Source organism: Puntigrus tetrazona, chromosome 13 (assembly GCF_018831695.1).
Source record: "Puntigrus tetrazona isolate hp1 chromosome 13, ASM1883169v1, whole genome shotgun sequence".
Taxonomy (NCBI): domain Eukaryota; kingdom Metazoa; phylum Chordata; class Actinopteri; order Cypriniformes; family Cyprinidae; genus Puntigrus; species Puntigrus tetrazona.
Window position 1 is genome coordinate 8,663,709 of NC_056711.1, and position 20,177 is coordinate 8,683,885.

General features: G+C 38.3%; 1 protein-coding gene and 2 long non-coding RNA genes across 6 annotated transcripts; 1 reads left to right on the forward strand and 2 right to left on the reverse strand.

The window, feature by feature from the left end:
* The first annotated feature begins 2,558 nt into the window (after positions 1 to 2,558).
* Positions 2,559 to 19,344, forward strand: pcnx2 (pecanex 2). Of its 4 annotated transcripts, XR_006252358.1 has the most exons (35): positions 2,560 to 2,991; positions 3,448 to 3,647; positions 3,799 to 3,913; positions 4,097 to 4,133; positions 5,040 to 6,095; positions 6,162 to 6,306; positions 7,137 to 7,279; positions 7,380 to 7,458; positions 7,548 to 7,683; positions 8,365 to 8,507; positions 8,580 to 8,733; positions 8,820 to 8,852; positions 8,940 to 9,111; positions 9,194 to 9,304; positions 9,405 to 9,496; positions 9,669 to 9,778; positions 9,899 to 10,007; positions 10,426 to 10,518; positions 10,626 to 10,776; positions 10,862 to 11,003; positions 11,817 to 11,994; positions 12,310 to 12,418; positions 12,983 to 13,112; positions 13,558 to 13,616; positions 14,122 to 14,337; positions 14,415 to 14,668; positions 15,004 to 15,237; positions 15,424 to 15,527; positions 15,694 to 15,838; positions 15,923 to 16,153; positions 16,733 to 17,007; positions 17,303 to 17,463; positions 17,583 to 18,004; positions 18,264 to 18,512; positions 18,607 to 19,344. XR_006252358.1 is itself a non-coding variant. In XM_043255625.1 (34 exons), exons 1-34 carry the CDS (start codon positions 2,839 to 2,841, stop codon positions 18,399 to 18,401), a joined length of 6,027 nt encoding a protein of 2,008 aa, XP_043111560.1. In that variant the 5' UTR covers positions 2,559 to 2,838; the 3' UTR covers positions 18,402 to 19,344. The 4 variants fall into 4 exon arrangements, 3 of the variants coding, with proteins under 3 accessions (XP_043111560.1, XP_043111559.1, XP_043111561.1); XM_043255625.1 differs by having other exon boundaries at positions 2,559 to 2,991; positions 18,267 to 19,344; XM_043255624.1 differs by having other exon boundaries at positions 18,264 to 19,344.
* On the reverse strand, positions 5,527 to 11,828 carry LOC122356656. Its single transcript, XR_006252359.1, has 4 exons — positions 11,703 to 11,828; positions 7,534 to 7,718; positions 5,790 to 5,965; positions 5,527 to 5,666 (listed from the first exon to the last, which is right to left on the reverse strand). It is a non-coding gene; the product is annotated as an uncharacterized LOC122356656 (long non-coding RNA).
* Positions 11,879 to 13,549, reverse strand: LOC122356657. Its single transcript, XR_006252360.1, has 3 exons — positions 13,184 to 13,549; positions 12,937 to 13,094; positions 11,879 to 12,001 (listed from the first exon to the last, which is right to left on the reverse strand). It is a non-coding gene; the product is annotated as an uncharacterized LOC122356657 (long non-coding RNA).
* Positions 19,345 to 20,177: the final 833 nt, after the last annotated feature.

Genomic DNA, 20,177 nt, shown 5'->3' on the forward strand with positions numbered 1-20,177 from the left:
CTACGTCTGGAGATTTATAATAGAGTCTGAAGGGATAAATCAACCTGTTTTACCCTAGACTTTACAACATACAGACTACAGTATGTTAGTCTACACTGTCCTTGTTAAACTATTCTGTATCGTTCATAGGCCTACAGCCTGTATATGAGAAAAATAAACAAACAAACATACAATTCCCCAAACCTTCTGCAAATGCCTCATCCTATTATGACCAATAGATCAAGAGACATTTCTGTTACCTGCATAACAATAAATACATAAAAATAAACACATTTTAATGAGTAATAATTAATCATTATTATTTTAATTTGGCAATATGTACAAATACTTTTGGGAAATTGAAGAATAGAACACATTTAAGATAGATATGTCATATACATTGATAATTATAAATAGGGATTAAATTTGGGGGGCTCTATACTATCAGGCTTTATATATATATATATATATATATATATATATATATATATATATATATATATATATATATATATTTATTCTTTTTTTTTTTTCTCAGCTGTGACATAAATATGCACGTTTGTTTAAATATATAATCTAATTAAATATTATATATACATATATTATGCTAATTAATACTAATTAATAATCTTTCGTTTCAAATTCTTAAAATTCATGTATAAATTCAATTGGCCTATAGTAATGTGATTGTTATTATCTATATATTATCAAATTAAATCATTTACAGTGAAATTATAACTGCATTAAATAATATGAATTATGAACTATAAGACGCTTTAATATTTCAAAATACAAACAAGAAATGATGGCTGAATACTTTTTCAATTAAATAAAACGCCAGTAGGTGCCAGAAATGCGCTTTTAATGATGGAGTCATTGAGTCGTTCATTGAATTTGTTCGATTCGTTCAGATTCAGCAGTTGTTTATTCATGGGCTGATTGACTTTGATTCGACTGATTCGTTCAAAACACTGAATGATTCATCAATCAATCGGCTGCTTGCTATGAGATGCTCTGTGGTTCCGCCTCAAATCTAAGTGACTTAAATCTTACAGGACTCTCTTAATGAACTGTTTATTGAACTATTAAACAGTCGTAGTGGAAACGGTGGAAAGCCTGTCTGAGGTTACCTAACTAACGGTATTTTAATTGTAAAAATGTTGATGTTTTACCTCAGCATGCTGACTTTGCTTGTGCTGCTTGCTTTGATTACTAGCCGTTATACCGTCAACTTATACTAACTTTATACAATAAATGCATTATATTCAGTAACCTAGCTACTATTTTCCTTAAATGTAATAAAAACAGAATAATACTTGCGTTTTGGTGTTTAGACAGTTATTTTAATCATGTTCCTTGTCTGACTTTAATAAAGCATTCATATATATATATATATATATATATATATATATATATATATATATATATACACACACACACACACACACACACATGTTGTGGAATGTTGTGGAAAATTTCATTTATTTCTGTAATTCGACTCAAATTTTCAAACTTGTGTATTAAATAACTTACGTAGTTTAAGTAGTTTGTTTCTTTTAATTTGAATGATGTTGACTAACCCACCAGTTCATTATCTCAACAAATTAGAATACTTCATAAGACCAGTGAATTAGTTGATATCTGTTCACTTTTATTTTTTTATTCTTGTAATTCTGACAAAGCCTTTATTTAAAAAAACAAAACAAAACAAAAACAAAAAAACGGAAGAATGTTGTAACTAGTGCTGTCAAACGATAGCTGTGTGCCCGGTGCAAATTTATTATGTATACATAAATACACAGAGTATACACTATACATATTTACATGTATATATGTATGATCATATCATTTTTATCAATCTGGGGAACGATTAATCGCGATTAATTGTATCCAAAATAAAATGCTGTGTACATAATATATGTGCGATGTCTGTGCATATTTATTGTATATATAAATACACACGTATCTATCTATAGATTTTAGATGAAATATATATGTAACATAAATAATACAAATCTAAATAAATGATTATATATACATGTAACTAGCATCTAACATTTATATGTATGAATATAAAATATATTAATTTAATGTCTGGCCTTTATATTAATGTGTATTTATCGGCACACTTCATGGTAACTAAAGCATAACAAAGTGCACAGTGTGTAATTCTATTCACATTCCCGGTGCATACTTGTTTATATCCCATCTGCAAGTGTATACGTGCAGGCCCATTTCTGAATTCTGACAATGACATTAAATAATCACGACTGATGCACAGAGCTCCATACTAGTATTAAAAACATAATATGCTACTGCACGTCCTGTATATATATATATATATATATATATATATATATATATATATATATATATATATATATATATATATATATATATATATATATATATATATATAAACATGGACGTTTTCAGTTTTGCGCACAAATGGACTTAAAGCGTTGGCACGCGCGTGTAAAAGTTGTAGATGCTGTCCCTGGCTGCACGAGCTGATTGTGTTTGGACTGGCAGCTCAGGGAGGGGGCGCGTGACTCAGTGAGCAGCAGAGCATCGCTATGAATCAGTCCCTTCCTCCCTCCTCTCCGCTCATGTGAAGCTGCCTGGCGCAGGAGGATGCTGCTAGGCGCCTTTCACCGCACAAAACCAATGCCCCGATGCTGGGAAACAGGGAAGCAAGGCGCGGACGATGAAAAAGAAAAGTAAACGGCTTCAAGGAAGGATGTAGAGGCAGTTCTGTAAATATGTAATCGCGCGCAGGGGTAGCGAGTCGAGGACGGCAGCGGTGTGAATTCGCAGCTCGCGGCATGATATATCTGTAGCGACCATTATCGCAAAAACATGGGCTCTCAAGTTGTGCAAACGCTACGCCAAGGAGTCTGGGCTTCGCTGACCGGAGGATGGTATCACGACCCAGAGCAAAACAAATTCAACAATTCGTGTCACCTGTATTTATGGATGTTTCTGCTCATGCTTCCGTTGTCCCTTCATTTGGTGAGTGATGCGATGCCGCAGGCCGCCGATAATGTGGTGCTCCGCAATTAGAAAGCGTTCGGCGCGGTACAGCTGCGGAAACCTTCCGCGGGATATTTCTCAGAAGAAATCAAATTGATGAACGCGTTAAGCGTGTTGTATTTCGCATCAATTCCGGGGTTTGTCTGGTGCTAGCACTGTCGCATTTTTCTTCTGCATAGCCTCTTGTACAGGTGATGAACGTCTCAAAGCATTGTTTTGCATTTACAGTGTGCGAGAATATGTCTAATATGTCTTTCTCTCACGTTTTTTTTTTTTAGGAAATTACTATTAATTAATTATTATTATTATTAATATTATAATTGAGACAATAATAACAATACAAACCCAATCTATTTTACAATTGTATCTAGGCTATGTCAAATAGCTCCAAAGATGTCTGGGCTCTGATGTGTTTTCCCTCTCTTTCTTCCTCAGGCTCTTCCACCCACCACTACTACACTCAGTATTTACTGCACCTCAGTGACCGTTTTCTTCATTGTCATTAAGATGGTAAATTATCGCCTCCATCTAATGTTCGATCAGGGCGACATTGTAGCCCAGAATAGCGTGCCTGACATCAGCAAAGGTGTAGACAAGAAAAGCAACGCATCTGATTCCTGTCTTCCATCTCTAAGGTAAGACCCAAAATCGGCTGTGGCATTTATTGATCTCAATTTTATTGTTATTTTCTATTACTGTCTTAAGCCTCCTGTCCCCAAAGCACTGTCAGACGTATTTAGATTTTTCTCGTGACCAGGCTAAAGCCTGAACTGTTTTAATGTACAGGAAGAGTAGCACAGTTCCTGACAGTGTTGCCACATCGGTATTGACCAAAAACAGACCAAGTCCAGTAATACAAGTCACGGTGAAACAGACTGAAACAGACCCTGGATTGATCGGAGTGAGTAATCCTTTAATGCAATGAATATAATGAATTTATGCAAAATATGTATATTTACAGAATTAGCATAAGAGCAACACTTTGCTTTACACGAATGGTGCGGTGGATGTTATGTATACTATTTTGTGCACTTTAAATGTTTTTTTGGTTTTTTTCGTTAACCTGCTCTACAAACCTGTGAAGGAGTGTCCAAAACCTGAGGAGCTGAAGAATATAGAGGGTATGTACCAGCTTTAATTATAGCACTGGCCTGGTTTCACTGCAATGCAAGAGATCCTCACAATTCTGGGAACATGCTGTGCAGATACATCACTGTAAGTTTCTGTCTCAGAGCCTTGCATATGAACCGAGGAATAACTTGACTACTTTCTATCTTGCCTCAGTTACACATCACACTGAGTGTGACATCCTGCCAGGACTTCTCAAAAAGATCTGTCAGACAGCTTTGTCAGAAAGCCCAAACGCAGCTTCACACTGACATTGTGAGGGTCTCCGGCTGCATCTAAAGCATTTACATTTTCAAAAATATTTGATCGAATTTAATAAAAAAAAAGTGTTGGTGTAATACTGTAAAGAGATTTTAATATTATTTAGTAAATTAGTAGGGATTTTATGAATTTTTCACCCAAAAAAGAAAATTCTGCCATCCTTTCTTCACCTTCATGTTGTTCTAAACCCATAAGACCTTGGTCAATCTTAAAAGCACACATTAAAAATAAATGCATAAATTCAAATTCATTCATTGAAAGTCCTTGTCACTAAAAATTAAAAGATCCAGAAATGTTATAGGTAGGTATCATATAATTAATCTGTACGAATCAAGCTGTTTTACATCATGTGAAGAGATATGATCACTTTATATGTTGAACAGATTTAGGCTTCTAAATAGTAAACAGTGATCATAGAGATATTGAACATGAAAGCTTTGGCTCCTTGGGCTTTCCATGCAGTCAGAAATCTCATACGTTTCTTAATTTGTGTTTGAAAGATTAACTGAAGTCTAATGAGGTTTTGTAAAAGATGACGAATGTAATTTTTGATTGAACTAACCATTTAAAGCTGTTTGTGACATGCTTCCTCTGGTAGCTGCTGTATGAAATAGTTATTATCTATCTGTCTTTTACAGGTCACAGTGATGAACGATCTAGGCCAGAGGCAGAGGGGCAACTCACCCCTGAGGATGTGTTCAGTCCCAACACTGACCAGTCTGCGCCACTCCTGCAGGGAGAGCAGATTCCTTCAGCCCACAGGGACAAAGCTGAGGAAAATCTGCCACCTTCCCCTGTGAATGAAGAAGAGAGCATAGAGGAGAAAGACAAACCCCCAACTGACCCCAACAACAACAATACCTCTCTAGAAATCACACGAGAAGCTGATGAAGGAGAAACACCTGAGGAGAATTATTGCTCGGATGAAATTGCCGTAGTATTGGTTGACAACTCGAGTCCCTCGGCCCACCTGGACGAGAGTGATACGGTGAAGATCATCATCACTATGAGCTGTGACCCACAGACAGCAGCCGAACTGGAAGAGTCCGTCAAACAGAGCATTTTAGAGTCTGCTCAGTCCCTGCAGGGTGAATCCGACTGTCCTGTCAAAATTCCTGTCATCACTTTCGATTCGCCTCACGAAGTGGAGGAACCCTCCGCAGGTGATGAAAAAGAAGATACGCTGGTTGCAGGAGACAGCTCGCTTCAGGAGAAGTCTGATCATCAAGACAGTCTTCTTGCCAAAGAGCCGATCAGTTCTGATTCTGCTCAAGAATGCAGAGAAATAGAGAGCAATGAGCTTGAGATGCCCAACCTGAGCCCCCAAGTGACCAATAACAGCTCTTCGGGCATTGACGTGAACTCCCACACTGAAGAAAACGACCCACCTGAGCTTAAAGTGGATGCCGATGGATTCTTGCAGATCCCTTCAGCGTATATGAGGTGCACTCAGAGTGGAAGAACACATGCTAGGGGAATGAGTATCGACAGTGGACGAGATGCTGTCCTCATTAGCCACAGAGCTAAAGATAAGCTCGGCACAATGACCTCCTCTAAATCAGACCTAGAAGCCAAGGAGGGACAGATACCCAATGAGTCCAACTTCGTTGAGTTTGTGTCTTTGCTGGAGTCAATCAACAGCACCAGGTTTGGGGGAGGAAATGAGGCCGAGACAGAGAATGAAGAGAGAAATGGTGAGTGCTAGTTTATGACACAGGTTTTATTATCTCAACTCAGTCTAATGGTCCAACTCCTTTCAGAGCAATGTATGGCGGTGGAGAAGAACTCGGATGTGTCTGAATCCACAGGACAACAACAGGAGCGTCCAAATCCCCCAAACAGCCTGGCTACAGACACAATGAAAACCATTCCAGAAACTCTCATTCCTATTGTTTCCCCAGAGAGGTGGGTATTGTACCATCTGGCACTGGATAAAAGCATTCGCTAAAAGACCGCTGCTATTTACTTTCTTTTTAATCATGGTATACATAGGAAAAAAATATTACATATGACAAAAGTATTAAAGTATAATATTATTATTTATATATTTTTATACATTTATTTATATATTATATATTTACACACACTACTTTTAAATGTTTTGGTCAGTAGTTTTTTAATTTCATGAATAATTAATACATTGTATTATTAGAATTTATTTGAATCACATGGTATTAAATAAAAACTGGGAAAAATGGAAGAATTTTTATTCTTCCTCCATGTCCCTTCGGAAGCTCCTTATTAAAGTGATAAAAGGTGATTGTAAAGATGTTTAGAAGGTGAGATTTCCAAAAAAAAAAAAAAAGAAAGTTAAAAACGTTCTATTCGTTAAAGAATCCTGGAAAAATATGTATCACAGTTTCCTCAAAAAATTAAGCAGCGAACTGTTTTCCACGGCGATAATTTTTCTTGATCAGCAAATCAACAAATTAGCATCATTGATGATCTGAACGATCATGTGACACTGAAAACTGAAAATCCGATGCCATCGCAGGAATAAATTACATTTTAAAATACAATTTAAACAGAAAACACTGCTTCGAAATGTTAGTAATGTTTCACGATATTGTGGTTTTTACTGTATTTGTGCTTAAATAATGAATTCATGCGGCCTTGGTGAGAATGGGAGAAAATATAAAAAAAATAAAATAAAATAAAGTATTACCCCAAACCTTTAAATGGTATTGTGTATCTCATATTATTAATATAAATTAATATTCTCTTTATCCTCACAGTCCACAGACAGATAAGGAAAGGGACCCTGATTATGATTCTCTGCCCTCGCAAACGTCCCAGTCAGAGAGCTCTATGCTTCAGGTCATCTGTAGACCGGAGGCTACATCCAAAGAGGAGGCTTACACTTTTCACACTGTTCACAGTGAGTACAGTGACAGACGACTACGACAGAAACAATGACATGCAGTTTCATATCTCTCTGTTATTTGTGCATGGGCCTTTAACATGTATAATATCTACAGGAGAGAGACCTCGAAAACTGTACAATGAAAGAGCTCTAAACTTACCCCTTGGTGCCGAGCTCATCACGGGCAACATATGGTACGATATCCTATTCTACTTCTCTTTCACAATCACATCGATTAACATTAAGTCAAAATTTAGTTGTAATGTTACCATCTCTCCGTCAGCGATCTCCTCTCCACATCCTCTAACTCCGAGTGCCAGGACGGGTTAGTGGGAGGTCCCTCTGAGTGCCCCTTCCAGCGACGCATCCTTCCAACTCGCCGACTCCGGCCCAGGAGAACCCATCCGGAAATCTTCCAGGTGTAGAATCCCTTTTTCAATGTAATGAGCTGGCTCTGACTCAACACAGTAAACAAAACATGTTGGTTGTTTTGGTTCAAATTCTCTATCTTAAAGGGTTAGTTCGCCCCAAAAGTGAAAATGATGTGTTTGATCACTCTAGTGTCGTTCCAAAAACACAAGACCTTCGTTTATCTTCGGAACACGAATTAAGACATTTTTGATAGAATCTGGGAGCTCTCTGATCCTCCATAGAAGCATCGGTAACATAGTCCATGTGACATCCGGAGTTCAACCATGACTTTACAAAGATAAGAGAATACTTTTTGCGCAAGACGAAAACAATAACATAATTTATTTAGCAATTCTTGTGCTAAACATAAACAACACTGATTAACTGAATAAATTATGATATAATTTATAAATGATTGTTTTCTTTGTGCACAAAAAGCATTCTCATAGCTTTGTAAAATTACATGTCACATGGGACTATTTACTGATGTCCTTGTTACTCTTCTGTGCCTTGATCGTGGTAATATCCTTGTTGTCTATGGAGGGTCAGAAAGCTCTCTGGTTTCATCAAAAATATCTTAATCTTACGGCTTTGGAACGACATCAGGGTGAATAATTAATCTGAACTTGTACCTTTAAAGTTTACTTCAGCCAAAATTTACCAAGGGTTTAAATGTTTGTCATACACAGGAGGAAGACTCCTTGGATGATTCATCTGAGACGTCAACCCAAGAGAAACCCTCAAGAAAGCTGTACTACAAACTAAAGGTTTTTCCCGGGAAATGGGTCAACATATTGTACGATCGCTTAACCTTGATGGCGCTGTTAGACAGGTGAGTGTGACAATGAAAGCGTGAAAGCGACTTTGCATTGCCGTTCAAACAACATGCACATTGTTTCTGCAGGAACGAGGATATGACCGAAAACATGGTGGCTGTGTTCTTAGCTTTCTTGGTGGCCTTTCTGGGGTTTGTGCTTCTAAATGAGGGCTGCTTCAAAGACATCTGGGTCTTTCAGTTCTGCCTGGTCATTGCTAGCTGTCAGTATTCCTTGCTGAAGGTACCGTTTTTCTCATTTTACGGCCAGTTTTTGCTGAAAATGATTCTGCTGCTAGGCTGCCTGCTAAAGCCTCTTATGTTTTATAGAGTGTCCAGCCAGATGCGGCTTCACCTACACATGTGAGTTTCCTAGAGAAGCATTCGAGAAAATTTCATACAGGATGAAGAAAGCTGATACTGTTTTTTTTTTTTTTTTTTTTTTTACAGGGCCATAATCAAATTGTCATCTACAGTCGTGCTGCATATTTCTGTATGTTCTGTGGCCTTATTTGGATTTTGGAGATATTGTTGAGAACACCAGACCTCCCTGTGTCCACAATCTATGGCATCACAATAGTAACGTCTGATGCCCTTCAGTACCTGCAAGACATTTTAGTCGGTATGTGTTTTTGTGCATGCTTGAAAAATTACAGAGGAAGTCAAACGTGACTGACAGACATGTTGATCTGTGCTCTTTGCAGGCTTTACATACTGCTTTCCGGTAACATTCCTTCTTGGCCTCTTTCCGCAAATCAACACTTTCGTTATCTACTTTTTAGAACAAATCGACATGCACTGTTTTGGAGGCACAGGTCCGTATCTATGCTAAATCGTTTTTTGGCTATTTCTTGTCAAAACATAGATAATTGAAGTCTGAATTGGAGGAAACTAATGCTTCTGATTTCTGCTTAGCTGCAACTGGGCTCCCTTCTGCTGTGTACTGCATAGTAAGGAGTCTTATAGCGCTCTCTTTACTATACGGATTCTGTCTTGGCGCTTTGAAGGTAAGATCTGTTGGAATTATGTATTTTAAATGACAACATGCATTTAATCCGCCCTAATAAAATGATGCCGTATACTTCGAAAATGAGTAGATCTTCAGTATTAGTACTTTATTTTTGAACGCAATACAAGCTAGACTTTAAGTTTGTGATGGCTTTGGCATCTTCTGTGTAGGAGCCTTGGGATGAACAGCATATTCCAGCACTTTTCTCTGGTTTCTGTGCCCTGCTAGTGGTCCTGTCCTATCATCTTAGTCGACAAAGCAGCGATCCATCTGTGTTATTGTAAGAACACTATGCACTTTCCACAGATCCTTTGGTTAGGAACATTTTGAACTCCTGCCATAGCTTGAAGAAAATTTGTCGGTACTCAGTATGTAAACACACTTTTGTTTTTTGTCTTAGCTCACTGATTAAGTCTAAGCTGATGCCATCGCTTGGACATGGTGAGGAAGAGGAGGAGGAAATATCTGAGAGCACAGACCCTCTTCCAGAAAAACTCAGAGGATCAGTGGTGGGTATCTTTGATTTATTCAGTTTTTTTTATTTTTTAATATGTTTTAAAATGTAATTTATTCCTGTAATGGAAACATTTCATTTTCAGCCGCTGTTACTTTAGTGTCGCTTGATCCTTCAGAAATCATTGTGATGTCCCTTTTTGGAAACTGAAGAAGTATTTCTTATTATAAATGTTAAAAAGCAACTGTGCTGCTTAATGTTTTTGTGGAAACTGTACATTTTTGTATTCTTTGATGAATAGAAGTCCAAAAGGACTGTATTTGTTTGAAACAGAAATCTTTAGTAACCTTATAAACGTCTTTACTGTTTTGTTTTTATTGCTTTTGAATAATCTAACGAAAGGATTCGTTTCCTTTGAATGGAAGTGTAATATTGTATTAAGTATCATTAATGGCTTACATTTTATATTGCAGAAAGAGATTTTACTCTCAGATCTGGTCGTCTGTATTCTCGCCTCCATTTTGACCTTTGCAATAACAGCCAGCACGGTTTTCCTTTCTTTACGGGTACGTTTCTTTCTTTTGAAATTTCCTATACATAAGAGACAATGACCACATGTTCAACAAAGCTTGCAGTTTACATATCGACTAACAATTTTTCTCATCACACGCAGCCGTTTGTGTCCATAGTGCTGTATGCATTAGCGGCCACTGTGGGCTTTGTCACCCACTATCTCATCCCTCAGTTACGAAAACATCATCCCTGGCTGTGGATCTCTCATCCTGTGCTGAAGAGTAAGGAGTACTCACAGTTTGAACCCAGAGGTCAGTTCCCTGCGCTTCTGTGATGTGTCTGCTGTCACACATTGTGTTATTAATATGATTTAATTTTAGTATTCTATGCTTGCAGAGGATGCTCACTTGATGTGGTTCGAGCGTCTCTATGTGGGGCTGTTGACTTTTGAGAAGTATATAGTCTACCCAGCCATTGTCCTCAGTGCACTTACCAACGATGGCTTCGCCCTCAGCCATCGTAAGAAACTAGGAATACAGTAAGTATCCTTCCCCTTCTTCTTTTTTGAATGTTTTACTCTTTGGTAAATCCCATCATTTATATTAAACAACCCTAACTGTATATTGACATCAGTGTTATATAATGCTGTTGTGTTTATACAGTCAGGTCCAGAAATCTGAATAAAATGATGATTTGGTGCTCAAGAAGCATTTCTTATTTTCTCCTTTGAAAAGAGTCGCGCTGCTTAAAGCATTTGTGGAAACCATAGCAGTGTTTTATTTGAAATGAATCTTGCGATCAACTTAATGCATCCCCGCAGTTACTTTTTTGAAAGAAATTGCAGGAATGCATTACATTGATCAAAAAACATTTACATGTTTGCGAAGATTTCTATTTTGAATATATTGCATTTTTTGGAATTTGTTTTAAACTTTCTTTATAACTTTCTATTTGTAAAAAGGCTAACGTTTAATCGTCAAGAGTATAATTGTTTGCTAAAAACAATATTAACCAGCTGAACCGATTGATGACAACTACTCTATACTACACCGAGAAAAGAAAAAATCTGAATATCACAATGATTTTTAAAAGATGACTCACGATTATGAATGGCTTCTGAAGATGCACATATATTATCACAGTTAACAGTTATTTTGAACTGCAATAATATTAGACAGTATTACTGTTTTTATGCTGCCTTGGTGAGCGGAATTGGCTACCCAGTAGCACATGTTACCTGGAACTGCGGTGGTGTTAGCAGAAGTCAGAGTCACCCTGGTTGGTTTTTGCTGTGCTTGGCTGTATGCTGCCTCTGCACCTGAGTGGCTCAGGTGTCTGTGTCTCGCTCCAGCTGTGATGTCTTGTTGATGACAGTTGCTGGGATGAAGCTTCTCCGTGCCTCCTTCTGCGATCCCAGCTACCAGTTCCTCACGCTCATCTTCACCATCATCTTCTTTGAGTTCGACTGCAGCAGCGCCTCTGAGACCTTCCTGCTCAACTTCTTCCTCATGTCCATCGTCTTCAACAAGGTCAGTGCTATGGGTCAGACGGACATTGTTGCAATGAAACGCTCATCGTTAACCTAAACGTTTGTGTTGGTTTAGCGTGCATTTAGATACATTTAGTAAAATAGGTAGTATGATAAGGTAATATAATAACGCAAAACATAATACAATTAAAATCTGTATGTTTTTTTTTATCTAACTTGAAAAAAATATATATCTATTGTGCCAGACTGTTGTCTAAAATAGCTCACAGCAGACAGTGCATTTAGTAGCTAGTCCAAAAATAACTGCCTTTGTTGTCTTGAGAACTCTTACAACAGCTCTTTGTTTTGTCAACAGCTTTGGGATCTTCTTCACAAACTACACTTCATTCTGGTGTATATCGCCCCCTGGCAGATAGCATGGGGGAGTGCATTTCATGCATTCGCTCAACCCTTCGCTGTACCTCATATCCTTACAATCTGTTCAGTTTATGTGTTTGTGTTAGCAGTACATCCAAAGTACTATGTTCACTCCTGATTTTGATCTCTTAAAGGTGCTATAAACCAAACTTTAAGCCGCAAAAGCAGAATGAAAATAACGTAATATTCAAAATGTAAAATTCTGTTAAATGTCATTTTTATTTATGTATTTTGTTATTTTAACAGAATTACATAATTTGTGCAATTACACAATTCTCTTGAATTCCACATACTGTTTAGAAAGCAAAATGAAAATAATGTAATATTCACATTTCTTAAATGAATGTAGATATAATGCCCTTTATTTATTTATTTAGTTTCATATTTTAGGTTTATAAAACATTGAATAATATTTATGTTACATTGATTTTTAATCTTTTTTGTCTACATACAGCAATTACATAATCTATTGTAAAATGTGTTTAAATGTAATTTTTCATTCAGAGGATCATTCAAGATAGCCATTAAAATGTCAGATAGTTGAGAAAGAAACGGGTTACAGCACCTTTAAGGACAGTTGTTTAGTTTTTCTCCTTGACGGAGCCGCTCAGACTCTGCCATGCTGCTGCTGCAGACGTTCATCACGACGCTCTTCTACACACCGCTCAGCCCGTTCCTCGGGAGCGCCATTTTTATCACCTCTTATCCGCGGCCCGTAAAATTCTGGGAGAGGAACTACAAGTAAGCCTCTTTTTATTTATATTCACTCGTATATGAAATGTGCGTTCAGCCTCAAAAGTGACGCAATGTACCGTCGGCCAGACGCACACTTGAGTGCAGGTTCCTGTCTTCTAGGGCACTAGGAAGAATAAGAGCATATTTCACTGTTTTGAGAACAGCTGTTGAGGCCGAACACGTTTGGCATGTACTCGCCTTGTTTCCTCTGGGACAAAGTTCCTTCATGGTTGATGGGCTTTATCTGAAGTCCAACAGTCTGTAGCAGCAGAGAGAAAACCACACTACGTTGAATTATTGATGTAGTTTCCAACCACAAATGTGATGACACAGAATGTTTCTGTTGTTGATATTAAACTTGAATGGTGGTACAGGCCAAGGCATCAGATTAAATGGGGTGTTTGACATGACTGAATATTTCACTTCATCAACTTTTCATTTGGTTTTTCAGCACCAAACGAATTGACAATTCTAACAGCAGACTGGTGTCTCAGGTTGACAAGGAGTCTGGTAAATACTGTGTTTATCTGTCTCTCTCTTATAACACACACACTAAACAGTTGACTGCTGAAAAATCTATCAAAAATGTATGTCTTTCCATCTGCTTTAAAGGAATAAGAAACTAGTGTCATTCTCTCACCCTCATGTTGTTCTACACTTGTACTACTGTTTTAAGTGAGCAAGGAATGATGGTGTCAAGCTCCAAAAGCATTATAAAAGTCATCTATGGCTATCAGCTATGCAATTTAGTAAAGTTGTTCTTAACATTTTGATGCTCCTATATATATACTGTATATATATAATAAATGTAAAAAATACATCAGTTCAATATCATGCATCTTTTATATATTTTAGGATTGTAATTTATTAACATAATTAATCATTAATAATAATTATATTAATAATTAATACCCATTCGGCCATTTGACATTTTTTATTTAGATTTTATATGTATCATTGTAAGCTGCATATTAAAACTCATTTTTTAAATGATCACTATGTGCTCACCATGCAGGCTGTGATGACAACAACCTGAACTCAATCTTCTACGAGTACCTGACGCGCTCCTTGCAGCATTCTTTATGCGGAGACCTGATGCTGGGCCGCTGGGGGAATTACTGCGCTGGAGATTGCTTCATCCTGGCTTCTGACTACCTTAATGCACTTGTTCAGCTCATCGAAGTTGGCAACGGTCTGGTCACCTTCCAGCTACGAGGCCTGGAGTTCAGGGGTAAATGGTTTTAACATTATAGCGTTACACCGATGTCAGTGTTCCCTCTCGTCACAGTGGCTTTCTCATTTCCTCAGGTACTTACTGTCAGCAGCGGGAGGTGGAGGCCATCACAGAGGGTGTAGAGGAGGATGATTCTTGCTGCTGCTGTGAGCCGGGTCATTTGCCCCATATGCTGTCCTGCAATGCTGCTTTCAACCTCCGTTGGCTGGCCTGGGAGGTGACCACCACAAAGTATCTGCTGGAGGGCTACAGCATCAGTGAGAACAATGCTGCCACCATGCTGCAGGTTTATGACTTGCGCAAGCTGCTCATCACTTACTACCTTAAGGTACCTACAACACTGCTCTAGGACATCTTTATTTTAGAAGAGAGACGCAGTGGTAATAGTTCAGTAAACTTTTGTTATATTTGAATAGGAATACAAATCATTAAATTCAAATGACTCTTAACAACAGTTTAATAAACAGCTATTTTAAATAATAAGACCTTTGGAACATATATCTGATGAAATCTGAAAGCTTTCTACTATTTTCTGAATGCATCTACCACGTTCTAGGCTCAAAAAGACAGTAAGGACATCATTAAAATAGTCCATGTGACATCAGTGGTTGGTGAGATGGACAACAATCACATCTCTGGGTTTTCGATCATTTCTATCTTCAGAGTATCATCTACTACCTGGTGATCAACCCCAAGATGCAGATGTGGGTTAAAGACCAGTCGATACAGGAAGCCCTGCAGCCGTACACCAAATGGCATCACATCGAGAAGGACCCGGCTGTGTTCAGCATGAAGATTGACGAGGACTATGTCCACTGCCTGCAGGGGGTCACCAGAGCCAGCTACTGTAACGTCTACCTGGAGTGGATTCAATACTGTGCCAACAAACTAGAGGAGGTGAGGAGACACAAACAAGATACAAGGTAGTCTTGAAGGACGTGATAAAAACACATATGGTTGATTTCCAAATGGTGCAAAACTTGGGAATTATATTTGATAAGACAGTTGAGCTCTGGTATTTCCACAATGGTGAAGTGATGTAAACTTGTATCTTAACTGCAAAGTTTTGTATTTTGTCCTCAGCCGGTGGACAGCGATGAAGATTCTCCATTAGTTACTCTGTGTTTCGCTTTATCTGTTCTTGGACGGAGATCTCTGAGCACAGCAGCACATAACAGATCCAACAGGTACACTTCTTAAAATGATCTCTGTGCACATCAACAGATACATCACACTAGGACAGTACAGTAAAGAAGAATTCCTAGTTTGATGGATGTCAGTCAAAATCAAGAAGGATACCAAATAGTATGTACCGCTATAATAAAGTTCACATTTCAATGATTTCCTCTACAGCCTGGAGTCATTCCTCTATGGCTTCAACACGCTGTTCAAAGGTGACTTCCGTATTGCTGCTAAGGATGAATGGGTTTTTGCTGACATGGACCTGCTACAGACGGTGGTGGCCCCAGCTGTGAGAATGAGTCTGAAACTTCACCAGGTGACATGACTGGAGAGTGTTGACTGAAAGTACTGACAGCTTACATTTACCTTTGGTATAACCTCAATAATCTGACTTATACAGGACCACTTCACGAGCCTGGAGGAGACAGAGGAGCCCACTGTGCTTTACGAGGCCATAAGCAACTACAGAACCAGTCTAGTGATATGTCACGAGAGCGACCCTGCCTGGAGAAGAGCGGTACTGTCCAGTCGAGACACACTGCTCACGCTCCGGCACATGGTAGATGAAGGCGCCGATGAGTATAAGATCATCATGCTCTACAAACGACATCTCAGCTTCAAAGTTATTAAGGCAAGAGAACAAAACTATATCTTAGAATATAATAGAAAGTATTTTGATCAGTTTCTATTAAAATAGAAAGCGTCATTTTATTCATTCAATTTTTGTCACTATTTGATTTATTTTGTATTTAATTTTTGCATTTTGCTTAATTTTGTTCAGTCTGTGGTGTAAAAAGGTTCATTAGCAATTCAAGTAAAACATGTAAGCAAAACATGGTCTGGTCAAAGTGTCTGAAAATTTTTATCTCTAATTTTTGTTCAGGAATTTTACTGATAGTCCACTGTACGAAGAATATTTTGGCATAACATTAATATGTTTACTTTATTTTGCTAGCGTCACATAAATGCACCAACTAGTATAAAAATATTAGAAAATATTAGAAATATTATAAAAATATCGCTTTTTTGGATAAAAGCGTCTGCTAAATGACTAAATGTAAATGTAAATGTATTAGAAATTTTATCTGCTGTCTGAAAAATTTTGGATTTGACTGTATTTATGTTTTGTCACTATTCACATTTCTAGGCCTTACTAATTTGTATGTTTATTATGTCCTGACACAGATTGTTATTCTTTTTTTTAATTTAGATAAATAAAGAATGTGTGCGAGGGCTATGGGCAGGTCAGCAGCAGGAGCTCATCTTCCTCCGGAACCGCAATCCTGAGCGTGGAAGCATCCAGAACTCAAAGCAGGCTCTGCGAAACATGATCAACTCCTCCTGCGACCAGCCCCTAGGTTACCCCATGTTTGTGTCCCCACTCACCACCTCGTATATGGGAACTCACAAGCAGATCAGAAACATATGGGGTGGCCCTCTCAGTTTGGAGAGCATTCGCACCTGGCTGCTCTCCAGGTGGTTTCGGTATGTATGAACCATTAAAGAAACAATTATTTCAAACATTTGCTGGAGATTTACTCCATCCAATGTAGATGAGTTTATTTCCTCATTGGAACATCTGCGGTTTAGACTCTCATTCTTACGGCACCCATTCACTGCAGAAGAGCAAGTGATGCAATGCCAAATTTTCCTCCAAATCTGTTCCGATTAAAAAACAAACTCATCCGCATATTAGATGGCTGAGGGTGAGTACATTTTCAGCCGATTTTTCTTTCTAGCCTGAAAAGGTCTTTTTCGAAACCTTCCTTGCACTTTCTAGAGTGAGGAAAGATAACCTTACCAGCTGTAACAGTGGCATGAACATGGAGGATGTGGATTGTGCTGGTTCCTCCTTAAGCCAGAATCATAACTCCGCCACATCCCAGAGCCTAAGCCTTTATCACGGCCGCCCTCGCAGCTCCCAGTCCCGACACCACGGAGGTCAGAACATACTATACACATCAGTACAGTTTCAGCCCTAAAGCCTGTAAAAAATGTAAAATTAAAAATAAAAAATAAAAAGTCACATATTTGTTAAAGTCATTTTTTTGCCTCCACAGCTCACCGGGAGTATCGCAGTCGCTCAGTACAACCTCAGGGCCAGCGGCCCCCCGTCACCAGTCGGTCGGGTCCCATCCTGGACAGCCAGCACGGCTCGGCCTCTGGAGGCCCTGGGCTTGTGCAGCGCCTTTCCAACAGCCAGCTGTCCTTCAACACCTCCTCCATTGCCTCCGTCTTCTCCCAGGTGCCTCGTTTGTCCACGACAGGGCCTCTGGCTTCAGCCACAGGTCAGCATCGCTCCAGCCAGGTGTCTTCCTCCAGCTCCACACTGAGCCTGCTGTTTGGCAAGCGCAGCTTCTCCAGCGGCTTGGTCATCTCGGGCCTCTCTGCAGCCGAGGGGGGAAACACCAGCGATACGCAGTCCTCGAGCTCCGTCAACATCGTCCTGGGCCCATCCTGTCGCTCGAGTCGTGCAACGCAGGTGAGAAGAGGTCTTTGAGGTGTTATTAAACCATTTTCAAGAAACAAAGCTTGCAAGAATGGGTCGCCATTAGATGCTCATCGCCCATTCCAAAGTTTTTATCTAGTCAATCTAATTTTTGGTGAAAATGTTTTTTTTAGTTGGGTTTTTAGGTTTAGCAGGCTTTTTTTGACCCTGAATATACCTAATCAACCAGTTTTTTTATCATAAATTTATTTATAAGGTGTTGCTGAAACTGTTAAAAATGCTTTCTTTTCAGCAGTGGACATCAGAGGCGTACGAGAGCATAGACGCCACCTCCACCATCGCCACGGGACCCAAGGTCCACAGCACAGACAAGAGCCAAGACGACTCCACTTCAGCCTTCCACGAGGCTCTGGAGGAGAAGACCATATGAGACCACAACCACCAAATGCCTCAGCCCAGCATGATCAAACACCTGAGCCCTCAAGTAATGTACATTACAGACGTCTTTTTGTAAAACAAAACATCTGCCATGTGTAGAAATGTAAGTATCCTATTTAAGGGAGAAAAAAAAACGCTCTTCCGAGTTAAAAACAAAACAATACGATAAACAAGCTAAAAAATGTTTATCTTCTTAGTGTCCGTGTCTGAGATTAAACCGGGAAATCTGATGACCGATGAAGCATTTCCATTTGCACCTCATGAACACCATCACTCACAGCGGAGACTTTTTATAGAGCGGCAAAATAAAAACTAAGATCACGTGACTAAAGAAAGTGTCAGGTACGGTTACATAGTAGATTTCTTGCACACTGCTGTTTTGAAACGTGTTGTGATCCAGATGTGTCATTGGTATATATTAACATACAAGCCCTGAAAGGATTCTGAACTGGTTGCTGATGCATTAAAAACAGTGACAGGAAAAAAGACATTTCTGTAAATCTTCTAAACAAAAAAAAAAAAAACAATAACTAAAATTTGTCATGTTCACTCTTTGGCACATGGTGTGTATGCACTTTCCTCTGATATTTTACCATTAATAAGATGAATAATTGGCCCATAGAAAATAGTTGTAAACTGATCTTTACATGCCTGAGTATGGTGAACACAATCTAGTGTGAACGATATTCATTAATTCCTCCACAAACTAAAATTAAGATGGAGACGGTTCATCTGGAGCAAAATGTGCATTTTTACTATGGGAAACATGGGGCTTCCAGTGTGTGTATGATGTGTTGTAATATAAATTATTTCATGGTAAGTCTAGCCCTTTAATATTATTTACATATTATAATGCTCCCATAAATAGGGAGACCTCAAAAACCTAAAAACACACTACCATTAACACAATTTGAATAAAAAAAAATGAAAAAGAATCTGAATTATGTCCTCATTTCGTTTTTTGGATCTGTATAGAGTATCAGTCAAAAGATGCACCATCACATCTAACGAATGTTTTTCTTCATGATGCTTCGATTTAAAATTTAAGAAATTAAAAACGATTTGTTTTGGGAACAAATACTATCTGTGCCTACGTATGAATTCCTTTACAAAAGCAATATTTAAATGTATTATTTCTACTGTATTTAGTTTGAACTCACAACAGATTATTCTTTAATTTGTGTTATTTTATAGTTTTGATGATTTCACTAGTACTCAAAGTGATAAAACATAAACTTTACTAATAAGTGACCAGTTGTCTCCAATCATTTGACTGGCACCGTATATAAATGTAATCAAATGCTTGTTTTCAAGACTTGTCTAAATCCTTTTGTTTTTACTAATAACATACTTTTGTGTCAGTCTGCTGTTAAAGAGCACAAAACACATATGATACCCATGACTTTTTGAGGAATTTGTGTCTGGACAGTGTGTCTTCATAAATCTAAGATTTAAAAAAAAATTTTTAGCACATATTAGGCAATCATTACAGAAAGTGTGAGAATGCCAGTACTTTAAATGCACCGTAGAGCTTAAATATTGTTGCCTAGGGAATAAAGACAAAAATAGTTCACAGAAATGAATTTAGGCAATGTGGAGATCTTCCAAAAAGACTTGCGTGGATCCTCACAGCTTGAAAAAGACACGTCCTTCCTGTGATATATGCTTAAACTGCCAATTGCTACAACATCGGGAGATATTTTTCTTTTAAACTTTGCACAGACTAAGAAGTGGGTACAAAAGAAGTTTTCGTGTTAGGTGTCACACA